General features: G+C 43.9%; 1 protein-coding gene across 1 annotated transcript in view; it reads right to left on the bottom strand.

Moving 5' to 3' along the window:
• Positions 1-23,852, bottom strand: part of LOC115475119 (lymphocyte antigen 75-like) — a gene marked incomplete at its 5' end in the record, with an annotated part of 231,824 nt that extends 207,972 nt beyond the window's left edge. The window contains 4 exon segments of the mRNA XM_030210860.1: positions 5,030-5,218; positions 12,891-13,034; positions 16,421-16,531; positions 23,687-23,852. Coding sequence (XP_030066720.1) covers positions 5,030-5,218; positions 12,891-13,034; positions 16,421-16,531; positions 23,687-23,852 — 610 coding nt within the window.
• Positions 23,853-24,550: the final 698 nt, after the last annotated feature.

Below are 24,550 nucleotides of genomic sequence, written 5' to 3'. Positions count from 1 at the left end.
GTCTTTTTCTCAATTTTAAGTGATTTGTTTAACTTTTATGGATGGACACAGTCACATACGTCCTTCCAGTAACTAAATACCCACCCAACTGACAAACATCACTCCCCGAGCCCTAACCACGAGCTTCAATTACAATAAAACCCTCTAAACACAAATATAGCACTTTTAAATTATAAGAAACAATTTGTGAACATATACCTTTAAGCAATTTTAAGATTAATACAATTCTTGGTACCTTTGAGCCCCTAAAACCGGAAAATCTTCTTTTTTTAATTTCTGGCACGAGCCTCCTGCTCAGCTCTATCACGAGCCGGCATCTGGCTCGAGCTCACCTTCTGTCCTTCTCTCCCTTCAGCGCGTGCAGCACTAACTTTGAAGCCGGCACTTATTAAAACAAAATAAAAACAATGGGAGAGTGCACCGGAGCACTTCTCCCATACTCCTCCTGTCCCACATCGGTTCTATTTTCACTTCGGAACCGGCTCTATAATTTAAACTGAGCCAGTTCCCCTGACACAAGGAACCCCCAGGCCCTGCGTCAAAACGTGCGTCTGACGTAAGCACGGCAACGTCAGATGCACATCCAGGGCCAATCAAGCTCCTCACCCTCCCAGGCTTCCCTTCTCACTATGGCTCCGCCTACAAACAATCTGACAGCCCCTCAACCAGTCTCAGCACAGGACACCAACCACTGCAGGCCCAAGCCCCTCTCTCCTCCTGCCTCCAGGATCACCGTTTCCCCAAGACGCCACCACAAAATCCCACTGGATCGCCGCAGACACCGTGATGCGGCCCAACCAGCTGAGGCCATCTCCTCTCCCCAAAGTGGCTGCCCAAAATGCTGCTGAACTTGCCGACGCTCCCACGCCTCCTCCCCGAATTGTCACCTCAGCCTCGCACCAGCCTTGCTGGAGGAACCTCGCTACTGACCTCCCCCTGCTTCTCCCACCTCCCGGGACACACGGCAACAGCGCCCCAGGTAAAATCTTTAACCCCTTAGGGCTTACAAAAAAAATTAAAAAGTAGGGGTTTTTGGGACCGATGATTGAAAACGGAACCTATTTAAAACAAACAAACAACAAACAAACAAAAAGTCTGGAAGATCTGGTTGCTGAGGTCCTTTTCACCATTATAAATAAATAAGTTAAGAATTGTTATGGTGAAAAAATTTTATTTGGAACAGAGAATAATGCAGTAACTTGGAACCCATTAACTGGAGTTGTCTTGATTATTCCAAATTCATCTCAAATTCTGTTTCTGAACTGGGTTTGAGTCCCACTGCAGCTCCTTGTGACCCTGGGCAAGCCACTTAACGCTCCATTGCCCCAAGTACAAAAACATCTTAGATTGTGAACCCACTAGATAAAGTACCTGATATACCCCCTAATTCTATAAATGTCGCCAAAAACTGTACATGCAGATTTGCACAATTTAATATAATGAGCTAATTAGCACCATAATTGGCTTAACAAGCAATTATTGGTACTAATTAGGCTTGGCATTTACATGCCTAAAATTTACACACGATCTGAAAAAGATGGTCTGGAAATGGGAGGGTCATGGCGTAATGGGGGCATTCCTAAAGTTTACACGCATGGTCATAGAACAGGGACACGTGCCTAATGTACACATGTACATTTGCACAATGTTTCAGTTGGTGCAAATGGCCATCCCTAAAGCTTTTTTTTTCTTTATTAAATTTTACATAGCATAGCCATCAAAAAGATAAAGAACAGAAATTTAGTAAAATTACAATACAAAAGTAACAACTGAGGTAATAAATGCTCACTATCGACCACAAGAAGGAAAATATAGATCCAAGAATTAGAAAATAAATTGGGGGAAAAAAATAAAAAATATCTTTTCTATCCTACCTCTACCCCAGTCTCTGCCTAACAGCATGTGCAGGGTTATACAACGACTAACTTCTTCTTTAGTTACTAGAAAATCATTTAACTGCTTAGGTTCAAAAAACTGATATGTTTTAACCTCAAAAACTATAGATCATAAACAAAGAAATCGCAAGACATAATTAGCACCTACAGACTGAACCCTAGTCCTAAGGGCTAGGAAAGCCTTGTGCTGCATTTGTGTCTCTTGCTAAATTTATTTATTATTTTTATTTATTGCATTTGTATCCCACATTATCCCACCTCTTTGGAGGCTCAATGTGGCTTACAATTCAACATGGGTACTGAAAATAGAAGAGAATATACATTTAGTTTTACAGAGGGTTATTTGTTACATGGTGGTGAAATACATGATAGTGTTAAAGCAAGACATTATAAGACAATTCTAGAAGTTATAAAGATTATACAGTTACACATGTTGATCTTTGTGATATATCTTGTCGAAGAGATAGGTTTTCAGTTGTTTATGGAAATTGGTCAGTTCATAGACCATTTTCAGGTTACGTGGCAACGCGTTCTAGAGTTGCGTGCTCGTGTAGGAAAAGGTAGATGCGTGCATTAATTTGTATTTCAGACCATTACACTTGGGAGGAAGAAGATTAAGGAATGTGCGAGAAGATTTTTTTGCGTTCCTGGGTGGTAGATCTGTTAGGTCTGACATGTAGGCTGCGGCGTTACCATGGATGCTTTTATGGACTAGGGTGCAAAGTTTGAACGTGATGCGTTCTTTAGTGGGAGCCAGTGTAGTTTTTCTCTTAGGGGTTTCGCGCTTTCGTATTTTGATGTGCCGAATATTAGTCTGGCTGCCGTGTTCTGGGCTGTCTGGAGTTTTTTTAAGTATTTGCTCTTTGCAGCCGGCGTAGAGTGAGTTACATTAGTCCAGATCACTGAGTACCAGTGATTGTACCAGATTGCGGAAGACACTACTTGGAAAAAATGGTCTCTTTTTAGTTTCCACATTGAATGAAACATCTTTTTAGTTATGTTTTTCGCATGATTCTCAAGTGTTAGGTGTCGATCAATGGTGACTCCAAGAATTTTTAGGGTGTCCGAAACTGGTAGATTTAGCTTCGGTGTGTTGATGGTGGTAAATTTATTCTTGTTGTATTGCGAGGTGAGTACCAGACATTGGGTTTTCTCTGCGTTAAGTTTCAGATGAAATGCATCTGCCCAGGAATTCATGATATGTAGGCATTGCGTGATTTCATTGGAGATTTCCCTTAGATCTTGTTTGAATGGGATGAAGATCGTTACATCATCAGCGTATATATATGGGTTTAAGTTCTGATTCGATAGTAGTTTGGCCAAGGTTGTCATCATTAGGTTGAATATGGTCGGTGAGAGGGGGGATCCCTGTGGAACTCCGCATTCAGGTGTCCATGTACTGAGTTCTTTCTGTGCGAGGTTCTGGTTTGGATTGGGGCAATGTTGTCTAGTATTAGGAAATATTTAATTTGGTTCATTTCTACCCCACATTTTCCCACAAATGCAGGCACAATGTGGCTTACAGGAATTAGAAAAGAAGTGACATACAATACATGGATGGTATAGATGAAAGCTAAGGTAGCGCTAATCACATTAACAATGACTAAACAGCAGAGGTATTAATGGAGTAACTTTTGTCGAATAGAAATGTTTCAGCGATTTCTTGAAGAGAGGGTGATCAGCCTGCGATTTTAAGAACAAGGGTAAAGCATTCCAATTCTTCGGGCTGGAGTAGTGGAAAGACGAGGTAAAAAGAAGCTTGTACTTGACACCCCTACAAGATGGGTAATGTACGTTGGAGATAGGACCGAGCTGTGTTTATGGCATTTCTTGGTGGAAGATCGATTAAAGGAATCATGTATTCCGGAGCTAAGCCGTAAATTATTTTGTGTGTTAAAGTGCAGATCTTGAAGGCAATTCTTTTACTGGTAGCCAGTGTAGATTGAGATGCAGAGTACAGCTCCCTCTCTGCAAATTCCCATTCACTTCAGCCAAGGTAGGGAAAGCTGGCGCGACAACTGCTGATCCAATCCCAGGCTGTGGGGGAGCCATTCGCATGACAGGTCTTAGGGATGCCCTCGTCTTTGCTGCCGGTCAACGTTGACGCAGTGACCTCCAGAGAAGGGGAAGAGGTTTGCAGAAGATCTGCAGTGACTCCAAAGTTGAACAGTGTCATTGCCTCATCGGGGGGTGGGGGGGGGGGGGGGGAGGGGGGGGAGGGTCAAGGGAAGTGCCCTCAGCTTCCCTCTTCTCTTGCCCATAACAACCACAGGCTGAGAAGCGATTGGGAAAACAAGAACCAGCAAGATCGGAACTCCTGAAGGTGCGTCTTGCCTTTAAAGCGCCATCTTGGATCTCTTGCGCCATGCCTGAAGTGCAATTCCAGGACACGCATTTAAACGCAGCTTACAGAATCGCGCATATTTTGCGCTGTGTACAGTCTAGTAGCTCTATAGAAATGATGAATAGTAGTAGTAAGAACATTTTCTTTTATTGGTCTTAATATAATAATTCTCCAAAGAGGATCCTTGTGCTGTCTACAGGTCTTGTACATTTATTTCCCTTATATATCTGAAGCAGCATGCATATTAGTTTTAAAAACCAATAAGTATTTTCTTTAGGAGTATTCTTACACTGGGTCAATAAAACATGTACTACTACCTGCAAGAAACTTAAAATTCTCATTATTTACATTGTGGTAGCAAGAGTAATAAATACAGCAGTTTCAAAAATAATGTAGAACAATGGTTAAGCAACCTCCAGCCACGAAAGCCTTGCTTCTATCATGTTGCTCATGCTCAAAATGTCAGCGCTGTGTTACTTTCACAAGTCTTGGGCCAGCTGTGCTCACCTTGCGATGCACAAGATGAGCACAGCCAATCTCTGAATTTTGAAAATGTCTCGCATGTCAAGCGACTGGATCTTGGCCGCAGGGCACGGCACACCAATCTATCACTGTAATATTACCCATTTTATGGTACTTTGTCAAATTTTTGACTCATTAAGTTACACTGTGGTAAGAGTTAGACTGGCTGCTACATGCTGAGTTCATGTTTCTCAATGAGACAGTTCAGAAGCACTCATGTGTTAAAGTGGAAAAAATATATTCTTGAAGTATTTTATTTGCCACTTACCATTATGAAGTTTTGTAAGAATTAATTCAACATCTGCTAAAGAATGTATGCTAATTAGGTCACCACTTTTGTTTTTGCAGGACAGAGATGCCTCATTCCAAGAATGTTGATCATTTACCAGCATGTAGCAAAACTTATTATATGGAACCCAGTCTGTATCACACTCAGTTACTGAATAGCTCCAAATGTCTAAAAGAGAGAGAGATAGAGGGAGAGAGTGAAATGTTTGTCACCTCCTCAATGAAGAAATGTCTAAATGTTGATCAATTTACTCGTAAATGATTTCACTATGGAGAAATTAGACCTTACCTGCTAATTTGCTTTCCTTTAGTCCCTCCGGACCGGCCCAGAATGTGACTGATGGGTTGTGCACGCCTTCCAGCAGGTAGAGACTGAGCAAAAAAAACTGTGACTCTAGAGAGAGCCAATAACAGCCCTTGGCAACAAGAGAAAGATCCAGTAACAAAGTACCAAAGCAGAAGAAGTAAAACAGTAAGTAAATGGTCTGTGCATACGAAAGCCTGAGCAGCCACCTGCACATTGCCAACAGAGAGTGTGTGCCACCAACAATAATGTGACCAATGTCATGCCCCTTCATATCATGCACAAAAGGTTACATACTGAACCATAGAATTTGTGTTTTCTTTTTTTTTTTTTTTTTTTTAACAATGAAACCAGCAACACAGCTTCCAAGAAAACAGTATCTCAACGTTTGAAGACACATAATACCTAAAGGGAGGGATCTGGGCCGGTCCGGAGGGACTAAAGGAAAGCAAATTAGCAGGTAAGGTCTAATTTCTCCTTCCTTAGCGTCCCTCTGGACCGGCCCAGAATGTGACTGATGGGAAGTAACAAAGCAGTAAGATTATGGGAGGGATCCCTAACAGCCCCGCCGTCAAAATGTGCGCCCCGAAAACAACTTGTTGATGACTCAGGAGGTCCAATCGATAGTGCTTTGAAAAGGAATGCAAAGAAGACCAAGTCGACGCCATACAAAAGTCCTCCAGAGGCACCAGACAACACTCTGCCCAAGAAGTAGCCTGACCTCTGGTAGAGTGAGCCTTAACTCCTTCTGGAACAGCTTTCCCATAAAGAAGGTAAGCTGATGCAATAATTTCTTTAAGCCAACGAGAGATAGTGGGCTTAAAAGCCATAAGCCCTTTGTGTGAACCTCCAATCGGACCGACAAATGTCCTCAGTAGACTTGACATAATGCTTCAGAACTCTTTTGACATCCAAAAGCTTCAAGAGACGCTGCTCCTCCGACCCGGAGAAAGAACCTAGAACAGGCAACACCATCAGTTGAGGTGAATGAAAACGAGTCAATACCTTGGGCAGAAAAGAAGGAACTGGTCTTAAAACCACTCGATTCGAGCTGAATTCCAAAAATGGAGAACTACACGAAAGAGCCTGCAACTCCGAAACTCTCCTAGCTGAGGCAATAGCCTTCAGGGTTAATTCCTTCAAGCACAAGAAGATAAAGGCTCAAAGGGAGGCTTGGTAAGAACTGAGAGTACCAAATTAAGATCCCAGTGGGGAAAAGAACAGCAAGACGGAGGACACAGGAGGCTAACCCCTCTTAAAAAACGGAACACATCCAGGTGGCTAGCCAGCGATCGTCCTTGAACACGACCTCGAAAACATGACAGAGCTGCAATGTGCACTTTGCCAAAACATGGTCTTTATCAAAACCACGCTGCAGAAAATCCAAAATTTGCAAGACGGACGCGGGAAAGGGAGCTATCCCGAGCTCCTCACAGCAGGCCTCAAAAATCCTCCAGTCCGAACATAATTCAAAGAGGTAGAATGCCGACGAGAGCGAAGCATAGAAGCAATTACGTTAGTGGAGTATCCCTTCTTGTCAGTCTCGCCTGCTCAAGAGCCAGGCGTAAGACAAAATCGACCCAGATCTGGATGAAACACCGGGCCCTGGGCCAAAAGATCCTGCCTGACCGGAAGCTTGAACAGATCCTCTACTAGAAGCCGCTGAAGATTGCCGTACCACGGTCTGCGAGGCCAATCCAGCGACACTAAGATCAGATGGCCCCTGTGCATCTCGACTCTCTGAAGTAGACGCCCTATCAATGGCCAAGGAGGAAAAGCATAAAGAAGAACTGGTCATCCAGGGAGCAAACAGGCCCATCTTGGGGAACCCCCAACGGTTCACCACCGTCCGATACGCCACATCGCTTAGAGCCCACTCCCCGTGATCTAGCATGTTTCAACTGAGAAAGTCTGCCTGAACATTTTGAACTCCTGCCACATGAACCACTGACAGCGCCACCAGACGCACCTCCGACCACTGTAACAGCTGTCACGCTTCTCGCTCCAACTGCCGACTCCTCGTTCCTCCTTGCCGATTGATGTAAGCCACCACAGTGGCATTTTCTGACATCATGTGGACTGCTTCGCCCCTCAACAGATGGACAAAGGTCTGGATTGCTAGTCTAACTGCCCTAGTCTCTAATAGATTTATTGAGCAAGATCTCTCCTGAGGAGACCACAGGCCTTAAGCATACTGTCCCTGACAGTGAGCTCCCCATCCCTGGAGACTGGCATCTGTTGTAACCACCCTCCAGTTGGGCTGATCCAGAGGCATTCCCTTGGTTATACTGGCATCTCGCAGCCACCAACGTAGGCTGCTCTTCACCTGAAAGAAAGTGACAATTTCTGACGTAGAGAGTCCTTCTGTGACGACCACTGAGAAAGAAGCGACCTCTGAAGCGGCCTCACTGTGAGCCCTGGCCCAGGGCACTGCCTCGATTGCCGCCACTATGGAACCCAAGGACCTGAAGATAATCCTTGGCCGCTGGCCTTGGTGACTGCAATAAGTGACGAATCTGAGACTGCAGTTTGAGGACACGAGCCGGCGGAAGAAAAACATGGCCCTGCAACGTGTCGAAACAGACTCCCAGGTACTCCAACGACCGAGATGGCTGCAGACGGATCTTTTGTGCACTGACTACCCAACCTAGGGACTTCAAGAAGTCTACTACTCGAGCTGTCACCTGAACGCTCTCCTGGTAAGACTTTGCTGTGATCAACCAATCATCTAAATAAGGATGGACTAGAATGCCTTCTATTCTGAGTGCTGCGGCTACTACGACCATGACTTTGGTAAACGTCCGAGGAGCAGTCACAAGTCTGAAGGGAAGACCCGAAAATGAAAATGCTGGCCGAGCACCGCAAACCAAAGGAAACGTTGGTGTGCCAGTCAAATAGGGATATGCAAGTAGGTTTCTGTGAGGTTGAGCAACGTCAGAAACTACCCAGTCTGCACCAGGTAGTTTGATCGACAGCAAAGTCTCCATAGGAAACAAGGGCACTCTGAGGGCTCGATTGACCGTCTGAAGGGACCCTCCTGCTTGGGAACCAGAAAGTATATGGAGTAATGTCCTAGACGCTGCTCTGCCAAAGGAACTGGACAAACAGCCTGAAGGTCAAGAAGTCTGTGTACAGTGTCCCTGACAGCCCTGGTTTTGAGCAGAGAACGGCAGGGAGACTCCACAAAAGTATCTGACAAAGGACGAGCAAACTCTAAGGCGAACCCCATCGTGAATAACCTCTAGAACCCACTGGTCTGAAGTCATTTGCGCCCACCCCCCATAAAACTGCACCAACCGAGCTCCTACCTGAACCGGAGGCTGGGCCTGCAAACCTTCATTGCTGAGGACTGGAGGAAGATGAGAATTTCCTGTTTCCCGACCGCCTCTACGACCACCCCAAAAGGAGTAGGTCCTCAGAAAAAAAAAACTCAGATCACTGAAACGGAACTACTCTGCCTGGTCTATATCGAAAATCACAGCCCCTACCACGGCCGAAAAAAAACACCATGTCCAGGCCCCCTGGGACAATCCTCAGGAAGCCTCGGAACTTTAGTTTTACCCAGGCTACGCAGCAGCTTATCCAATTCATCGCCAAAGAGAAAAGAACCCTTAAAGGAAATTTACTAAGCTTGGACTTAGAGGCCGCATCCGCAGACCAGCCACGAAGCCAAAGAGAGCAACAGGCTGCCACACAAAGAGCCATAGACTTAGAAGAGGCCTGAAGCAAGTCATAAAGAGAATCCACCAAAAAGGTCGAACCAATTTCCAACTTCGCCACTTCAGCATCTATCGCTGAAAAATCATCAGAAGAACGGTCCAAGACCTTTTCAGACCAAAGAAAACAGGCTCTCGCTACTAAAGAAGCAGATAGCAGCTTGCACTGCCAGAGCAGAAACATCAAAACTATTCTTTAACAAGGATTCTATACAGCGATCCTGGACATCCCTCAAAGCCGTCGCGCCATCCACGAGAACCGTATTTCGTTTAGTGACTGCGGACACTACGGCATCCACCACTGGAGGGCGTAAAAGATCCTTGTCTGAGCATGGATAAAGGATAAAGCCTGAGCATGGATCTGGAAAGACGAAAGGCAGAATCCGGAACCTCCCACTGTGCCTGAATGATGTCCCTAATATCCTGATGCACTGTAAAAGTCTTTCCTGGCCTACGAATACCTTTCACTAGTAAATCCACCTTTCTGGACTCCTCCACTGGAGTTTCCTGCTCCTCAAATCGCAAGGTAGTGGAAACCTGAGAAATAAGCTCCTGCAGGTCATCTTTATGAAAAATTCTCACCACTGAAGGCTCTTCCCCCTCAGAGAGAGGCTCCACACCACCTTCCAGCTGACCGAGGTCCTCAGGAAAATGACCTCCGGGAAAACACCTATGTCTCCTCCACAGACGGCATTTCCTGCCCCAAAACAAAAGAAAAATGCTCTTCTAAATCTCAAAGCTGCCTGGGCCGCTTAGCAGCCGCTGCTTAGCCCTCCTGGAGACTGAGATTACTGGATCTCTTCTCTTTTTTTCTCAGTCTCCACCTGCTGGAAGCTGGCGTAGCTACGTGGGGCCTGAGGGGGCCTGGGTCCCCGTAGATTTCCTACTGGACCCCTCTCCCGACGACCCTCTCCTCCCGCGAACCCTCCCCGCGTCGCCTACCTTCGGTTTTGCTGGCGGGGGACCCCAATCCCCGCCAGCCGATGTCCTCTTCGTCCTGCAGTGAAAATGTCTTCGTTCTGTTGCATGCTGACGTCCTGCACGTTGTACTGTGCATGACGTCAGACTCGGAGAACAGTTCTGTTCAGCAAAACTGAAGGTAGGCGATGGCGGAGGCAGGGTTCGCAGCGCCGGGGTGGGGGGGGGCTAAAATGTGCCCCCTCACCTCGGGCGCTGGACCCCCCTCCCACCAAAGTCTGGCTACGCCCCTGGCTGGAAGGCATGCACAACCCATCAGTCATATTCTGGGCCGGTCCGGAGGGACGCTAAGGAAATATATATATACACACACACACCTAGATGTTTCGATTCTGGGCCCAGACCTTTAGAGTAGCATATTTGGGTTTTTTTTTTTAAACTTTTACTTTATTTCCTAATATTATGATTATTTTTACCCTTACTATTGTTCCTTTTAGCTTAGCCCATTGTTCTGTTTCAGTAAGAATGTCCCACCCTGCCAGCCTCTGTGCATTCCCTTTTCCTTTCTTGTTCAGGTCTTTGACTTTCGTATGTCCCCTCTTTAATTTCTCATAGCATCTGATGATCACTGGAGTTCATATGACCATCTACTTAGACATGGAAAACACTTTCTCCATTTGTAAGTGTAATCTCATGTTAGGTTAGGGATTACTGAGAGAGTAAATCCCTGTAGACAGTCACTGGGGGGGAGTGACTGGAAGGTCCCTGGGAGGAAGTCCAGCCTAAAGGAGTAGTTTGAAATAAAATGCAGAGATAGTGCCACGAGTCTAAAGAGTGGCGGGAGGAGTGGGGGGATTAGGAGGAGATAAGGAGGTGTGTTTGTTCTTGGTGGGGGGGGTCTTTTGTTGCCTACAGGTTTAAGTTACCTGCACAACCCCTGCCACTGACCTGTAGGAATAGGGGAAATCCCATTTAAGAGAATTAAACCTTTGGCTGTAAAGAGGAGTTGTGGCTTAGCAAAGCGGCAACTGTGACAGAGGAGAGCTACGGGTGGGCAGAGGAGAGTACTAGCCCGGAAGTGTGGGATAAGGGCCAGGGAGCACCCATCCCAGGACAAGGGCTGAGCCAATGCAAAGGTCACCTTGGAGGGAGGTCAGATCAGGAAGGTCTGGACCTGTAAAAGTCAGCAGAATAGCCTTTGGGGACACTATTCTCTGGGATAGGCATGGACTGGAGAGTCTGTATAAAAGTGTATACAGCCCTGCTGAAAAGCCTATAAATATGAGGGAGAATACAAGAGTTCCAATGGGGAACAACAGAAGGATTGTGGTTTTAAAAGACTTGCCTTGAACATTGGAGAGTTGATCCTGGTTGATGTTCCTGAAGTTTCAGAGTTGGAGAATAAACAGTTTGAGTTTGATGAACTGCTGACTCCAGAGTGACTATTGGATTTAAGAGAAAATAAAAGTCTCCGAAGCCTGCCCAATGTCAACTGTCAGCCTTGTTTCCCCCAGTCTGTATTTGGACCTGTTTTGGGTATCCTGGGAGAGAAGAGGGTAATCCCACCCACTAGCGCTTCTTTTCCCAGGTGGAGGCACCGAGTGCCAGGACAGGAAGGGTCTGGTGGAGACTGCCTTTGAGAGGCTCCAGCCAGGTTGGATCCCGAACCGCAGAAGCGCCAAGGCAAAGGGGCGTTACATAAGCCTCATGTGCAGTCTTGCTCCCCTATCTTGTAGTTCAATATTTTTGCCTGAGAACAGATGCTTCAAGGGAGTCTAGGAACTCTCTACTTTTGGTTCACAGATGATATGGTCCAATCAACATCTGACAGATACAAATTTCTCACTACCTTCCCTCTTCACTGAGAGCTAGTCTGAATAGACCTATTTGAACCGACAGTCATTTTGAAAGTGGAGCCAGCCTGGGCAGGAGCGATTGGGGATCGCTCCTGTCTCAACCTCTCCACTGGACAACCAAGGCTTTGAAAGTAGATCTGGGGGGTGGGGGAGGAGTTCGGGATGCAGTGCACTGTGTACAGTCTCAAATTATCTGATTTAAGTAAACCACAACTGGTCAGTCCTATTTATGTAGGATAATCTTGGTGGGTGAGTGGGGAGACACTTTTGGGGGGAGAGATTCCAGGTGGTGTGGCTGGTTCTGACATTTGGGAGGGAAGGAATGGGCAGAGCCTGGATACTAACTACTGGTAAATCTAGAGTCAGATAACCGGGACTCTACCGTATTATTTTAAAAGTCATCTCCAGAATTAACTATGTTGGAGAGGATGGAAAAACAAGCTAAACAGCTGCTGTTCTTCTGTTGTCACAGGCCTGAGATGTCTGGCAGGCTGATCAATCTAGTGCTGTGGGGCAGGCGGGGAGGTGGGGGGTGGGGGGCGGGGCAGCAGTCCTTTTCTGCAGCTCTGCATAGGGCTGGGTTAAACAAATAGGCCTAATCAACCAGTACTCAGTGAGCTCTGTTCCCAAGAAAAACCTTTATAGTATCAATATATCAGTGTAGCAAATTTAAAACAAATCGGAAGAAATTTTTTTTTCGCCCAACGCATAATTAAACTTGTGGGATCGTTGCCGGAGAACGTGGTAAAGGCGGTTAGCTTGGCAGAGTTTAAAAAGGGGTTAGATGGTTTCCTAAAGGACAAGTCCATAACCACTACTAAATGGACTTGGGAAAAAATCCACAATTTCAGGAATAACATGTATAGAATGTTTGTACGTTTGGGAAGCTTGCCAGATGCCTTTGGCCTGGATTGGCTGCTCTCGGGGACAGGATGCTGGGCTCAATGGACCCTTGGTCTTTTCCCAGTGTGGCATTACTTAATAACTGTTACTAATTAACACACAAAGAAAGGGTAATCTGCTAGTAAAATATAAAAAGACATATACCTGGTACTTGAGATTTTGTATCATTTGGTTGCTTCTTGCATATGTAAGGAAATGCACTTTCACACATGTACTGCTGCAATCCACCCAAGTCAGTATTTAGCAAGCCACAGCTAAAGCCATCTATAACAGATGCACTGGATAGATCTAAACCAAAATAAAAGTATAATTATAAAAAGAAACAGCCTACCTTATTTTTAAAAACACACTTACCATGAAGGTGTTACATAGTTTAAGAATAAAATATTCATAACTGTTGAAATCAAAAGCAAATATGTGGATGGCAACAGCTGACTATGTATGAAACTCTCAGACCTTCAGCAGCCATAACATACTAACATAGACCAATTATAATTCACTGTTTAATATCTTAAAGTGCCTTTGGACATGAATGTTACATGAGCACTATAGTAAATTTGTAGACAAACTTCAAGTGAAACAATTTAATACATACACGTTATAAAAGTCATTTTACTTTACAACTAAAATATGTTTTGTGGTCTTGAAATGTGGTCTCTCCCAAAAACTTGCCTGGCTTTGATGGATGTATAATGTATTATACCACACACACTGGAATCCGATTACTCCGTAGTTCTCCTCACCATTAACTATGAGGAAAAAGTCATGGGTACTGAAGACATTCTGCCTTTGGTCTGTGCTTTAAGGCATTAAAACTCTTTAAAGTACCTCAAGGCTCAGGCTATAACTCTGTGGCTTGGCCGACTACAGTTCAAGTGTACTATCAAACGGCAGTAGCAAGAAAAGCTTGGGCAGACAAGAGGTGGCAAGCTTGTGGGAAGAAAACATCTGCAACTGTGGCTGTGGACCATGCCAGTCACAGAGTAACATCAGACGTCAATACAATGAAGCTATTGAAAGCTGAATGCCAGAGACAAAAGAAGGTTACGTTGCATATAAAGAGGCAAACTCGTAGAAAAAGATTAATTAAACCACTGCACAATTCCCTATAGACACCTCATGGAGAGCTTGTACAGTGCTGGAGTAAAGAGGCAGCTACCAAAAGCTGCACAAAAATCCCTAATCAGATGACAATGACTAAGGGTCCTTTTACAAAGCTGTGCTAGTGGCTCTGGTGCCGCAAATGCGATGAAGCTCATTCAGTTCTCATGGGATTCATTACATTTGCCATGGGGGACTCACTAGTGTGGCTTTGTAAAAGGAGCCCTAAAGGAATGGAGGAGGAGTGGCCTAGTGGTTAAGCACAACCAGTCTTGACATCCAGAGGTGGCTGGTTCAACTCCCACTGCTGCTCCATTGCCTCCGGTACAAAATTAGAATGTGAGCCTTCCAGGTACAGGGAAATTCCCACTGTACCTGAATGTAACTCACCTTGAGCTACTACTGAAAAGGTGTGAACAAAATCTAAATAAATAAATGTGTATACCCTAGTTAAGAGGAGACACAGGTATCTATGATAGAGACATTCAAATACATGAAAAGTATTTATGATGCACAAGATGATTTTTTTTCCCAAAGGAAGTTCTAGAACAAGGGTTCATCATGTGAGGTTCCACGGAGGTAAAACTAGCTTTCTTCCCTGGGGCCACATTCGTAGCTCTCATTTCCAGGTGCCAGAAAATGGGACATCCTGTGGACAAATTGAACAGCCCTCCTTCCTCAGGGAAAGATCCCACTCCCTACATACAGCTGGAACAGCAAGAGCTCCCAGTATGATTCCAGATTCATGACATTAAGTTCTCTACCTCCTTTCCTCTCCTACTGGCATGCATCCTCATGGCCCTTCTCTTTTATCTCCTCATGCCCAGCTCTAGCTTTTAACCCAGCAGAGTTATTTTTTTGTCTTGTTTAGTTTTGGGGTATTTTTCTTTTGCATTTCATTTGTTCCATTTTTCCTATTCCTTTCCTCTAGTTTCTCATGTGTATGGGCAGAGTGGAGTACTAGGCTACAGCTACAACATTCCTCACCCCTCTTCCTTACCCTTGCATACCACCCTGGAAACTGCTCTATGCAATATAACTATCCATCAACAGGCCTTTTTGTAAACTATTTCTCCCAAAAGGATATGCACAATAGGACAAAGTTAGCAGAAAAAGACCAATGGATCCATCCATTCTGCCCTATTTTTGTCTATACAAGCCTTCCCCGGAACAAGGATGGGTACTGTGAATCTCTAAGCTGGGTGACGTGATGGATGGTTGGCTTATCAATGGTTCTCATTGTGTAGCTACTTTGAGGTTGTGTGATCTCAATTTATTTGGTGTTTCAGTTTATGTCTGTATGTTTATTGTGTGGCTACATTAAAAAAACAATACTGCCAAGAATTATATCTGCTGCCAAATAGAGAGAATAGTACAAACTGCTATCTATTATGCCATATTTTCTGTCTTTCTCTCTCTCTCTCTCACTCTCTGCATCCAGTTCAGCTCTTCAGTATTTACATAGACAAACAGTAAAGAGAATAGTGAAAGAAAATGATCAGCCCTCCAAGCAGGTTAAAGTAAACTTTAGTCTGATTTACCACTGCCAGCTGATCCCCCAAGCTCAGTGTCTCCACAAGTCTTACTCCAAATAAGAAGGAACAGAGTGTCAGTCCTGAGCCTATGCTCCCCAGCAAACATCTTTCCTTCTTCGTCGTCTTTTTTTTTTTAAGGTGGTTGTGCTGGTAAAGGACAGCTCCACAGGAAACAGGGAAGAAGTGAAGGAAAAGAAGAAGTAAATTTATGGGGCACCAGAGACAGGGATCCAAAGATCTCCAGATATGACTCTACAGACTCCAGCCACCCGCAAACCTCAACTGGGGACCAGTTGACTAAGTGGACCAGGAGCAAAGCACTCAGAACCAGAGGCTGAAAAATGTGTCCATCCACTTGCTGGAGATAGAAAATACAGAGGAGCTGGTCTAGATGCCAAGAGAGAGATGTCTTGCTCAGTTTTCAGTTTGATGGACACAACTATCCCACAGGTTCTGGAATAGTGGGAAGCTACATAATGGAATGGAGAAATTTTTTTTCTTTGTTGAAAATACAAGGAGGAATATCAAGAATTTCTATTAAAAACAAAAATAAATCCTGTAACAAGAGATATGGTTTTGATTTCCAGACCTAGGAGCTGCTTATTGGTCTGGAAAGATGAAAATTGCTGCAAAGGCAGTGTTCATGATACAGTATATGGGACAGGGACTCTAAGCTGCTATACACCAGTGACTTCTGGGAGTGTTCCAAAGGGAATATAGTCTGTGACCTGATTACAGGGTGTATATGCACTGGACGCCGACCAAGGATGACCGGGCTAAATGGACAGGTATAAGATTATGAATGGAGAGGGATATGAAGGCAAGTGGAGCCACAGCAGGAATAATGACTGTTTCAGAAAGTGCCGGAAGCAGTAAACTACAGAAGCAAAAAAGCGTATCTGAATTTTCTTCTCCTATGGACCTATGCTAGCATGTGCCCAAAGGATTTGAAAAATTCTACTTAAAATTTGCCAGCATTAATATTTATCAAAGCCTCACACAGTTTCACTTTTGTATAAAAATGAGCTCCAACTGTACCTTGCTTCCAGGTGAGAAAATTTAAGGGCGTGTTATCAGACCACTGCCAGCCTCCAGATGTATCCAACTGATTTAAACCAATCCATACTTTGTCTGGGATACCCTCTCTTGCTGTACACCAAGAAGAAAAGGGCAAACAACAACAAAAAATATATATTTATATATGAAACTAGACAAAGGAAACCAGACAAATATCCAGTCCTATGAGTTTTAAAACTGTCATGCACTAGGGTTTGAGAATCGATGACACTGTAGTAGCAGCTTATCCTGCCATCTAACCTGTAGGGCAACTTGCTGACCCAATCACCTTTATTAAAAAGAAAACAGGTTTGATGTTTGCTGTCTAATGACATTCTAAGAACTAATCATCCCAATTTGAGAAGCTGTTTCTTTACAGGGCTCATGAGCACTATAGAGCCAATAAGGGCCAAAGTAATAAATAAGGGGTCCTTTTATTAAGGTGCGCTGAAAAACGGTCTGTGTTAGTATAGGCGCGTGTTTTGGGCGTGCGCAGATCCATTTTTCAGGACATCTGTAAAAAATGCCCTTTTTAAAAAAATTTCCGAAAACGGACGTGTGGCAAAATAAAAATTGGCGAGTGTCCATTTTGGGTCTGAAACCTTACCATGACCCATTGACTTAGTGGTAAGGTCTCATGCGGTAACCGGGCTGTAATGGTCTACGCAGGCCAAATGCTCATTTTTGTAGCACGTCAGAAAATAAAAATAATTTTTCAGGGCGCGTGTAAAAAATGAACTTACCGCAAGGGACATGTGGTAGCCAGGCAGTAACTCCAAATTGGCGCACACTGGGTGAACATAGGTACCTACGCGGATTAGTAAAAGGGCCCACAAATTTCTAGCTTCCTTTAATACTTGAGCAATAACAATACTGAGAGCAAAGTACTGTATCAATTTATCCAGGCCAATGTGCAAATAGAATCATGTGGCTTCAAAGCAAGCTTTTCAGACCAGTACTTCCTAACCTTATATAATCCCAGAGGAAAACAATAGCAGACCTCCATTCCCTTAACTTCTTTTATCCACTTCCCTTTCCCTTTGTTTATCCAAAGCAGGAACACAGCAATAGCGGCAGTCAGCACAGGACCACGTGCACCAGTGTGCACTTAGAAGCCAGAATTCTGGATGGGTTTCTAGTCTAGTCTAGCAGAAGACCCCACAGGAGGGTCAGGGTCTGTGAATTTTCACCAACTCACAGGCCCCATGTTGACCACTATTAATGGGCCTTGATCACAGTGGAGGTCAAGAAGGCACAGAAGCACCTTTTTATGAGACTCCACATTTACTGATGTGACCCCATTTGGGGTTCCAACCCCCAGATTGGGAACCACTGTTTTAGACTGTCTCATGCAACTGCATAGAGGGATTCATGCATCCCTTCCCATCCCTACCAGAGTTGATCAAACCAATGAAGAAGTTGGCAAACTATTTTAGCACACAAATGCTTTTGTAACTAGAAAGAATTTCTCACACTCAAAGTCCAAGTAATTATGGTACCAATGTAAGCCCCAACGAGATCAGATTCTGGACCTTTGCATCACTGAGATCCTTCATATATCTGCCAGGCTTATTAGTTCGCTCCGAGAATGTGAAGCAGAAATCTGAGACAAACTCACCTGATCCTGAAGCACACTTTCTAGTAGGAGACAGCAGATTAGTGTAGTACTAAATACACTCTGGCAGGTATTCATACAATGAAAAGGATTTTATGTAAGAAATGAGTTTTCTACAGGCATATAGATATTAGCACATCTCAGACTGTAGTACAGAAGTTGCGTATGTGTGAATGAACTTACCTGGCAGAGGAAGAAACGTGCCTGTGTTCTGTGTATCTTTCAGTTAATTTGTGAAATCATCATACATAGCAATCATTTTGTACAATTAAGGCTTAGGCCTTCATCCGCACTTGCTCGCAGGGCCTAGCCTGTAAAGTGGTCTTTAATCGGAAGCTCTTTGGGTCTTCCCACTTAGCATTCATACAGTTCCAGGACGGTTTTTACCAGATAAGTCAATTTAAATTAATCCCCATATTTTCTTATTCCTTATTTTATCTATCTCTATGTTCCATCTTTGCTTATACCCTAAGCTGTCTATGAAAATGTTTTATTATGTATTGTGTGACCTTGTAATGTGAACACAATATATAATATAGCATACTATAACTGTCTATTGCTTATGTTTGACTTATTCTTGCTGTATACTGCTTTGAGTGAATGCCTTCAAAAAGGCGGTAAATAAATCCTAATAAACATCTCACTAAAGGGCCAATGTAATCTGCTGCACTAGACTTACCACAGCTTGCAAGTCAATTTTAGATCATTTCACATGTTATTGCAAGCTAATAACCTGAACTCCCAGTTTAGCACTGAGACTAAGTCACCATGGGTACTGAAGTACAGCTATTTTCCGATTGACTTCAATGGGAAGTGAAATGTAAGTTAAAAATTTACCCACCAAACTTCTGAAACTTCCAAGCTTGGGGGGGGGGGGGGGGGAGGAGGGTCCAGGAAATAGAACTTAGCCTCAAACCCTTAACTTGAGGCTGTTGGGTCCCAGGGTCCCAATTCAAGGAACTCCACAACTGAGTGGCTTGAGTCCAGGATCCCTATATCCTCTACTTACCCTCTCATTTATTCCTCACCCAAACACTATCCTACCCATTCACCTTATCTAACCTGCAAGCTATTTACTAAACCTATCCTTATCCCATAAACTCAATAGCCAATCCACCCAACCACCTATCCCACTCCCCCACTTATCCACCCACCCTAGAGTTGATGGTAGAGAGATGCGGAGTGGGATGCCTGTGGATCTCTGATCCTGAGGCAGAATGTCTGCCTCTATGGTCACTTGGGACTGGACCAGACAACCTCCAATTCAACGGTTAAAGGGGTTTTCATTTCCACCACTAAACCACTGTAAAATGGAAGTCAAATCAAATTTGAAGTTAACTTTACTTCCATGTTGGCATGCTTTTTAAAACTTTGAATATGGTATACAGTCTCAACTATACTTCCTATTGCTTTTACATCCAAAGTAAAATAAACATGGAAATGAATATCTGCATTAAAATGTAATGCAGGTGTTGGCAAACTCTCATTAAAATCGGCTCCTAAGGCAGGAGACAGCCTGCCTAGATACTGACAAGCCAGCTATGCATTAGCTATAATGCAATACTTCGCAGAAAGTCACTGGGGTAACTGGGTCAAGCAGGTCTGCTGAACTGCGTGGCTAGTCCAGGCAGTCTTGCTGACTGAGTATTGTTACATAATAAAAACCATCACAACCAAAACCTGGAATTACTCCAGGAACAAATAGTCTATTTACCAATTATATTTCTTTCCATGACAACTACTGTACGTAGAAAAACAGGGACACTAAGCTACTTCTCAATTTAAGCAGGCTGCATAAAAACAAATTTTCAGATCAGTCTCTGTTTGAGGAATATTATTGGATAAGCTAAACTGTTTATTTTCTTAAACTCCATCTTAACACACAACTTTCATAGGAAGCAACTACATATCACAGAAACTTATTTTCGCAGGATCTCTATAGCTAGATTGCCATGTGTTCTGCACTATACCAGCTGTCATCAACTCTGTCCTTATGAACACAAAACATGCTTATTTTCATGATATCCACAGTATAGTTTCAGGTATTTGTTAAGTGAACAAGGTTAAGGTGAAGCTTGTTCTTACTTGTTAATCTCCTTTCCTTGAGTCCTGCTAGACTAGATCAAACTAGTGGGTTGCATTCCTCTACTAGCAGATGAAGAAAGAGGTACTGAAAGTGACAGCACTTGTATAAGGTCTGATACATCCTGCAGTTCTCCAGTATGTGAATGCCAAAGCTGAAAGGGCACCAACAAGGATTTACCCTCTACCCCTCTCTTCCAACTGAGCAACAACTGAAGCTTGCACCCATAAAACCAACAAGACTTAAGACCTATATACAACAGATGCAGAATAAGGCGAAGAATATTCCAAGAACAACCCCATACCTATGTCTTCCAGGGCAGACCCTGGACTCTAGCAGGATTTAAGGAAAGAAAATTAACAGGTATGAATAAATTTCACCTTCTTTATTGTCTCTGCTAGACCAGTCCAAACTAGTGGGATGTACCTAAGCAATACCCTATTGGGTGGGGAAAGACCAAGCCTCCTGAAGCATTGCTCTGCCAAATTTGTTGCTCCTGCTTCTACCAGTTCCAGTCCCAAGATGGACACCAAGACCTTCAGCTACAGTCTCGAGAGACTGCCGCTGAAGCTCACGGTGGCCATTTTGGTGGAAAAGATGGCAGGGGCAAGAGTGACTGAATCGCTCTTTCCACAGTTAGGTCACTAGGCCATCTGAGGTAGGCCTGGGGGGGGGGGGGGGGGAGCTGGCTGATGACTGGGTCCAAGAGGAGGGCAAGGAGGCTGTGTGCAGTAGCGGCAGCGGGGGGGGAGGATAGAGGTTGGCCATGTGTGGTAGCAGTGGCGGGGGAGGGGCAATTCCTGACCTGGCAGTTTTCATTTTCGGCTTCTACCGAAACCGAGTGGCAAATTTCGGTTACAGATTTGATTTTGGCAGAAACTATAGATCTTGGGTTCATATGGGCTCTATAACTTACCACCATTCACTGCTTTTGTCCTCAGCAGGCAGGAATTACAGTGCCAAGAGAATGTCTCTCAATCCAGACAACTGATATATACATACACACATATATATACATACAAACATATATACAGTGCACGTCGGATAAGCGCATGCTCTGTTTAACTGAATGCGTACTTCAGTCCCATTTTTAGCGCCATCAATTTCTATGGGGACAAACTTCGGTTTAGCGCACCACTGATAAGTGCAAGATTTGCTATATGCAAGGTTTAAGACCGCTCCTCTGCAGGAAAGACTCCGCATAAGCACACGGACAGAATATGGAAGCCGATTGGCGCCTGACAACCAACGAGATTTCAAATTTACCAGCCCTTTAACTGCCACAGGCAGAATAAGCAAAAGAATGTTAGAGTGAGCAATGGAGGAGTCGTCGTGGCGGAACTGTAAGACTTTAACACTGGCTGAACGAATAGAAATTCTTAAAAAATTAGAAAACAAAGTCAAGCATCTATTGCTAAAAAATATGGTGTCAATCCCAGTCAAATTTCACGTGTTTTGAAGCAGAAAAACCAGCTTCTGGAAGACTGGCAAAACAATACAAATGCACACAGGAAATTTAAAAGGGCAGAAAAAGCTGAGGAGATAGAAGATGTTCTTCTTTGGTGGTTTTCTTGAGTCAGGAGCAGACAGTTTCCTGTCAGTGGTCCACTGCTTATGGAGAAAGCTAACCAGCTAGCTGAAAGTCTTGGAGTAACTGAATTCAGGATGGTTGGAAAGATGGAAGGAGAGGGACAACATAACATTCAAGAAACAGCATGGTGAGAAACAAGACACTGATGACTTTGGTGCTGAAAATTCGGTTGTTTCAGTTCTTCCTACCATCTTGAACGAGTTTGCACCTCGTGACAATTTCAATGCTGACGAAAACGGTCTCTACTGGCGAGCGATTCCTGATGGAACACTTGCATTCAAACATGCCTAAACTACTGGAGGTAAAACGTCGAAGGACCGACTGACGATCCTCCTTTGCTGCAATATGGATGGGAGTGAAAAGTTGGAACCCCTCATCATTGGAAAGGCAAACAGCCCCATTGCTTCAAGAAAGTTAAGCGACTTCCTGTGTCATACGAGGCTAACGCAAATTCATGGATGACTGGGGAAACTTGGAAGCAGTGGCTAAAGAAGTTAGACACTAGAATGCGGGCACAAAAGTGTCAGATTTTGTTGCTTTGTGATAATTGTGCTGCACACAGGGATGATGTCAGGCTGTCTAACGTCAAGGTGGTCTTCCTGCCACCAAACACTACCTCTCTGATCCAACCTATGGATCAGGGCATAATAGCCAATTTCAAACAATATTATCGGGCTCTTGTGCTTCATCGTCTGATCAGCGTTATGGATGACCAGACTGGCAAGGATAAACGTGCTGTTGAACTGGCTCGTAACCTATCACTGTTGGATTCCCTACATATGAAGAAAGAAGCCTGGAATCATGTTACACAGGCAACCATTGTGAACTGCTACAAGCTGGCAAGCTTTGTTAAGGATGTAGAGAAGGACGAAACAGATGCAGCTGTTGCAAACACGTCAGATGAACAGGTTACTGACATCCCAGCCAGTGTTACTGAAGAGAAGCTTCATCACTATGTAGCTGTTGATTACGATCTACAAACAGCTGATGACAGCACTGATGTCCAGATATGCGCCTACAAGCAGGCAACAACAGCTGATGATGAAACAGATGATGAAATGAGCAGCGAGGCACATGCTGACGAAATTCAACAACCTCCCCCTGTCACTTTGCAAGAGCGCTGGAGAGTCTGAACACCGTGCGGGCCTATCTGGAGGCCACTGGATGTCAGTGCTATGACAGTTTTTACCATCTGGCAGACGTAGTCTATGGAACTCACAGACCCAAATAATGTACAGAGGACTATAACTGATTACTTCAAGTAAGCCTAACGTCAGTTAACGGAGACTGGAGACTATATACTGTACATATAACGTACTGTACATATGTTTATCAAATGTCAAGCTTCTTTGGGTCACAACGGTTAAGTGCACGCTCTGGTTAACTGCATGCATTTCTTTGGTCCCAGACCCTTGCACTTAAGCGGATCGCACACACATACACACACCACACACACACACATATATATACACTTACACATAAACTGATATGTACACAGAATATATTTGACTTTCAGATATGCATACCTAATACACATACACTGCTTCTAATATGGGGTTATGTGCATATAAAACTCCTCCAGGTGCTAGCACAAATCTACAGGCAAAATATCAATTCTGCAGCTAGTGAACAACTGGTACACTAGAATGTACACATGTTTTCACAAAAATCAGCATGCTTCTCCTGTGTTTACACATATTTTTGCTGCACATATTAATGGCATAAGATTTATTTACAGAATGGAACAAAGGTTTTCTTTTATTCATGCATTAGGAAGCTGCATGCAAAATCAGCACACAACTCTTTACACACAGCCCCTAAACCTGGTAATTCTAGATGTCCAAAAAAGACAAGGTATCCCATTTACTGAGTAACAAGTTATATACCTGTCATTTCCATTAATCATTCCCATTTTGAAGATATTCTGATGTGATTTACATAATAGCAAATACATTTTACCTTGTATGTAATCTAATTCTTCCGCACAGGCGATGCTCAATAGATTTCCCCCTTGATTCTGACACGAAATATAAGCCTCTTTCCAAGAAAGAGCAGATTGGAAATTAAACTGGTAACAGCTCTGAAGTCCCGAATGCTGTTCCCAATAATGATCACAGCCATTCACGTTTGGTAAAAAGGTATAAAAAAAAGTTCATGTCAGATTCATTTTATAAATTTTAGTTTCACAATTAGTTTCCTTCAAAAATTTGCACTAACCCTTGTGACTGTTTTGGTTTCTGAAGCCAATGACATCAACACTCACAATCTTCTAGACTAAAGAAAGAGGACACTGAACTAGATACTTCTCTTATGGGAAATTTACGCTCAGAAAGTAGCTGCTATACTTATATGGATAAAAGGAAAATGTTAAAATGAAACCTGTGCAGGGGCCATACTTTAGGCACCTTAAGTCACCTGCCAAACTAGGTGCCACCTTGAGGAAAAAAGTTAAATGATCTGAAACATCTAATGGAAAAGGGATACTCCGATTTAAAAAAAAAAGTTGCATCAAGGAAACCTTGAGAATAAATATAAATCCAAATAACTGATGTACTTAGGAGCCATTTACAGAGCTCGCTCTTTGGGACTTCTGCTGGCCCAACACGGTCGCCGGCGGTAGTCCCACCCGAGTGCTCACCATTTCAGGAGAGCCCCCCCAGAAATGGCTAGTGCGACGCTATCGGGCACCACCGTGTGCTGCCCGGTTACGCCAGGTTAGCACCAGAACCCTTATCTCCACTCTGTGAGTAGCGGTAAGGGCGTCCCCGCTGCATGCCCACGCGGCGGGAAGTTATCCACCATGTGGCCAATTTTTTTGGATTT

This window comes from Microcaecilia unicolor, chromosome 7, assembly GCF_901765095.1.
Source record: "Microcaecilia unicolor chromosome 7, aMicUni1.1, whole genome shotgun sequence".
NCBI lineage: Eukaryota > Metazoa > Chordata > Amphibia > Gymnophiona > Siphonopidae > Microcaecilia > Microcaecilia unicolor.
Note: the sequence above shows the minus strand (reverse complement) of the source record. Positions and strands in the feature narration are given on the sequence as shown.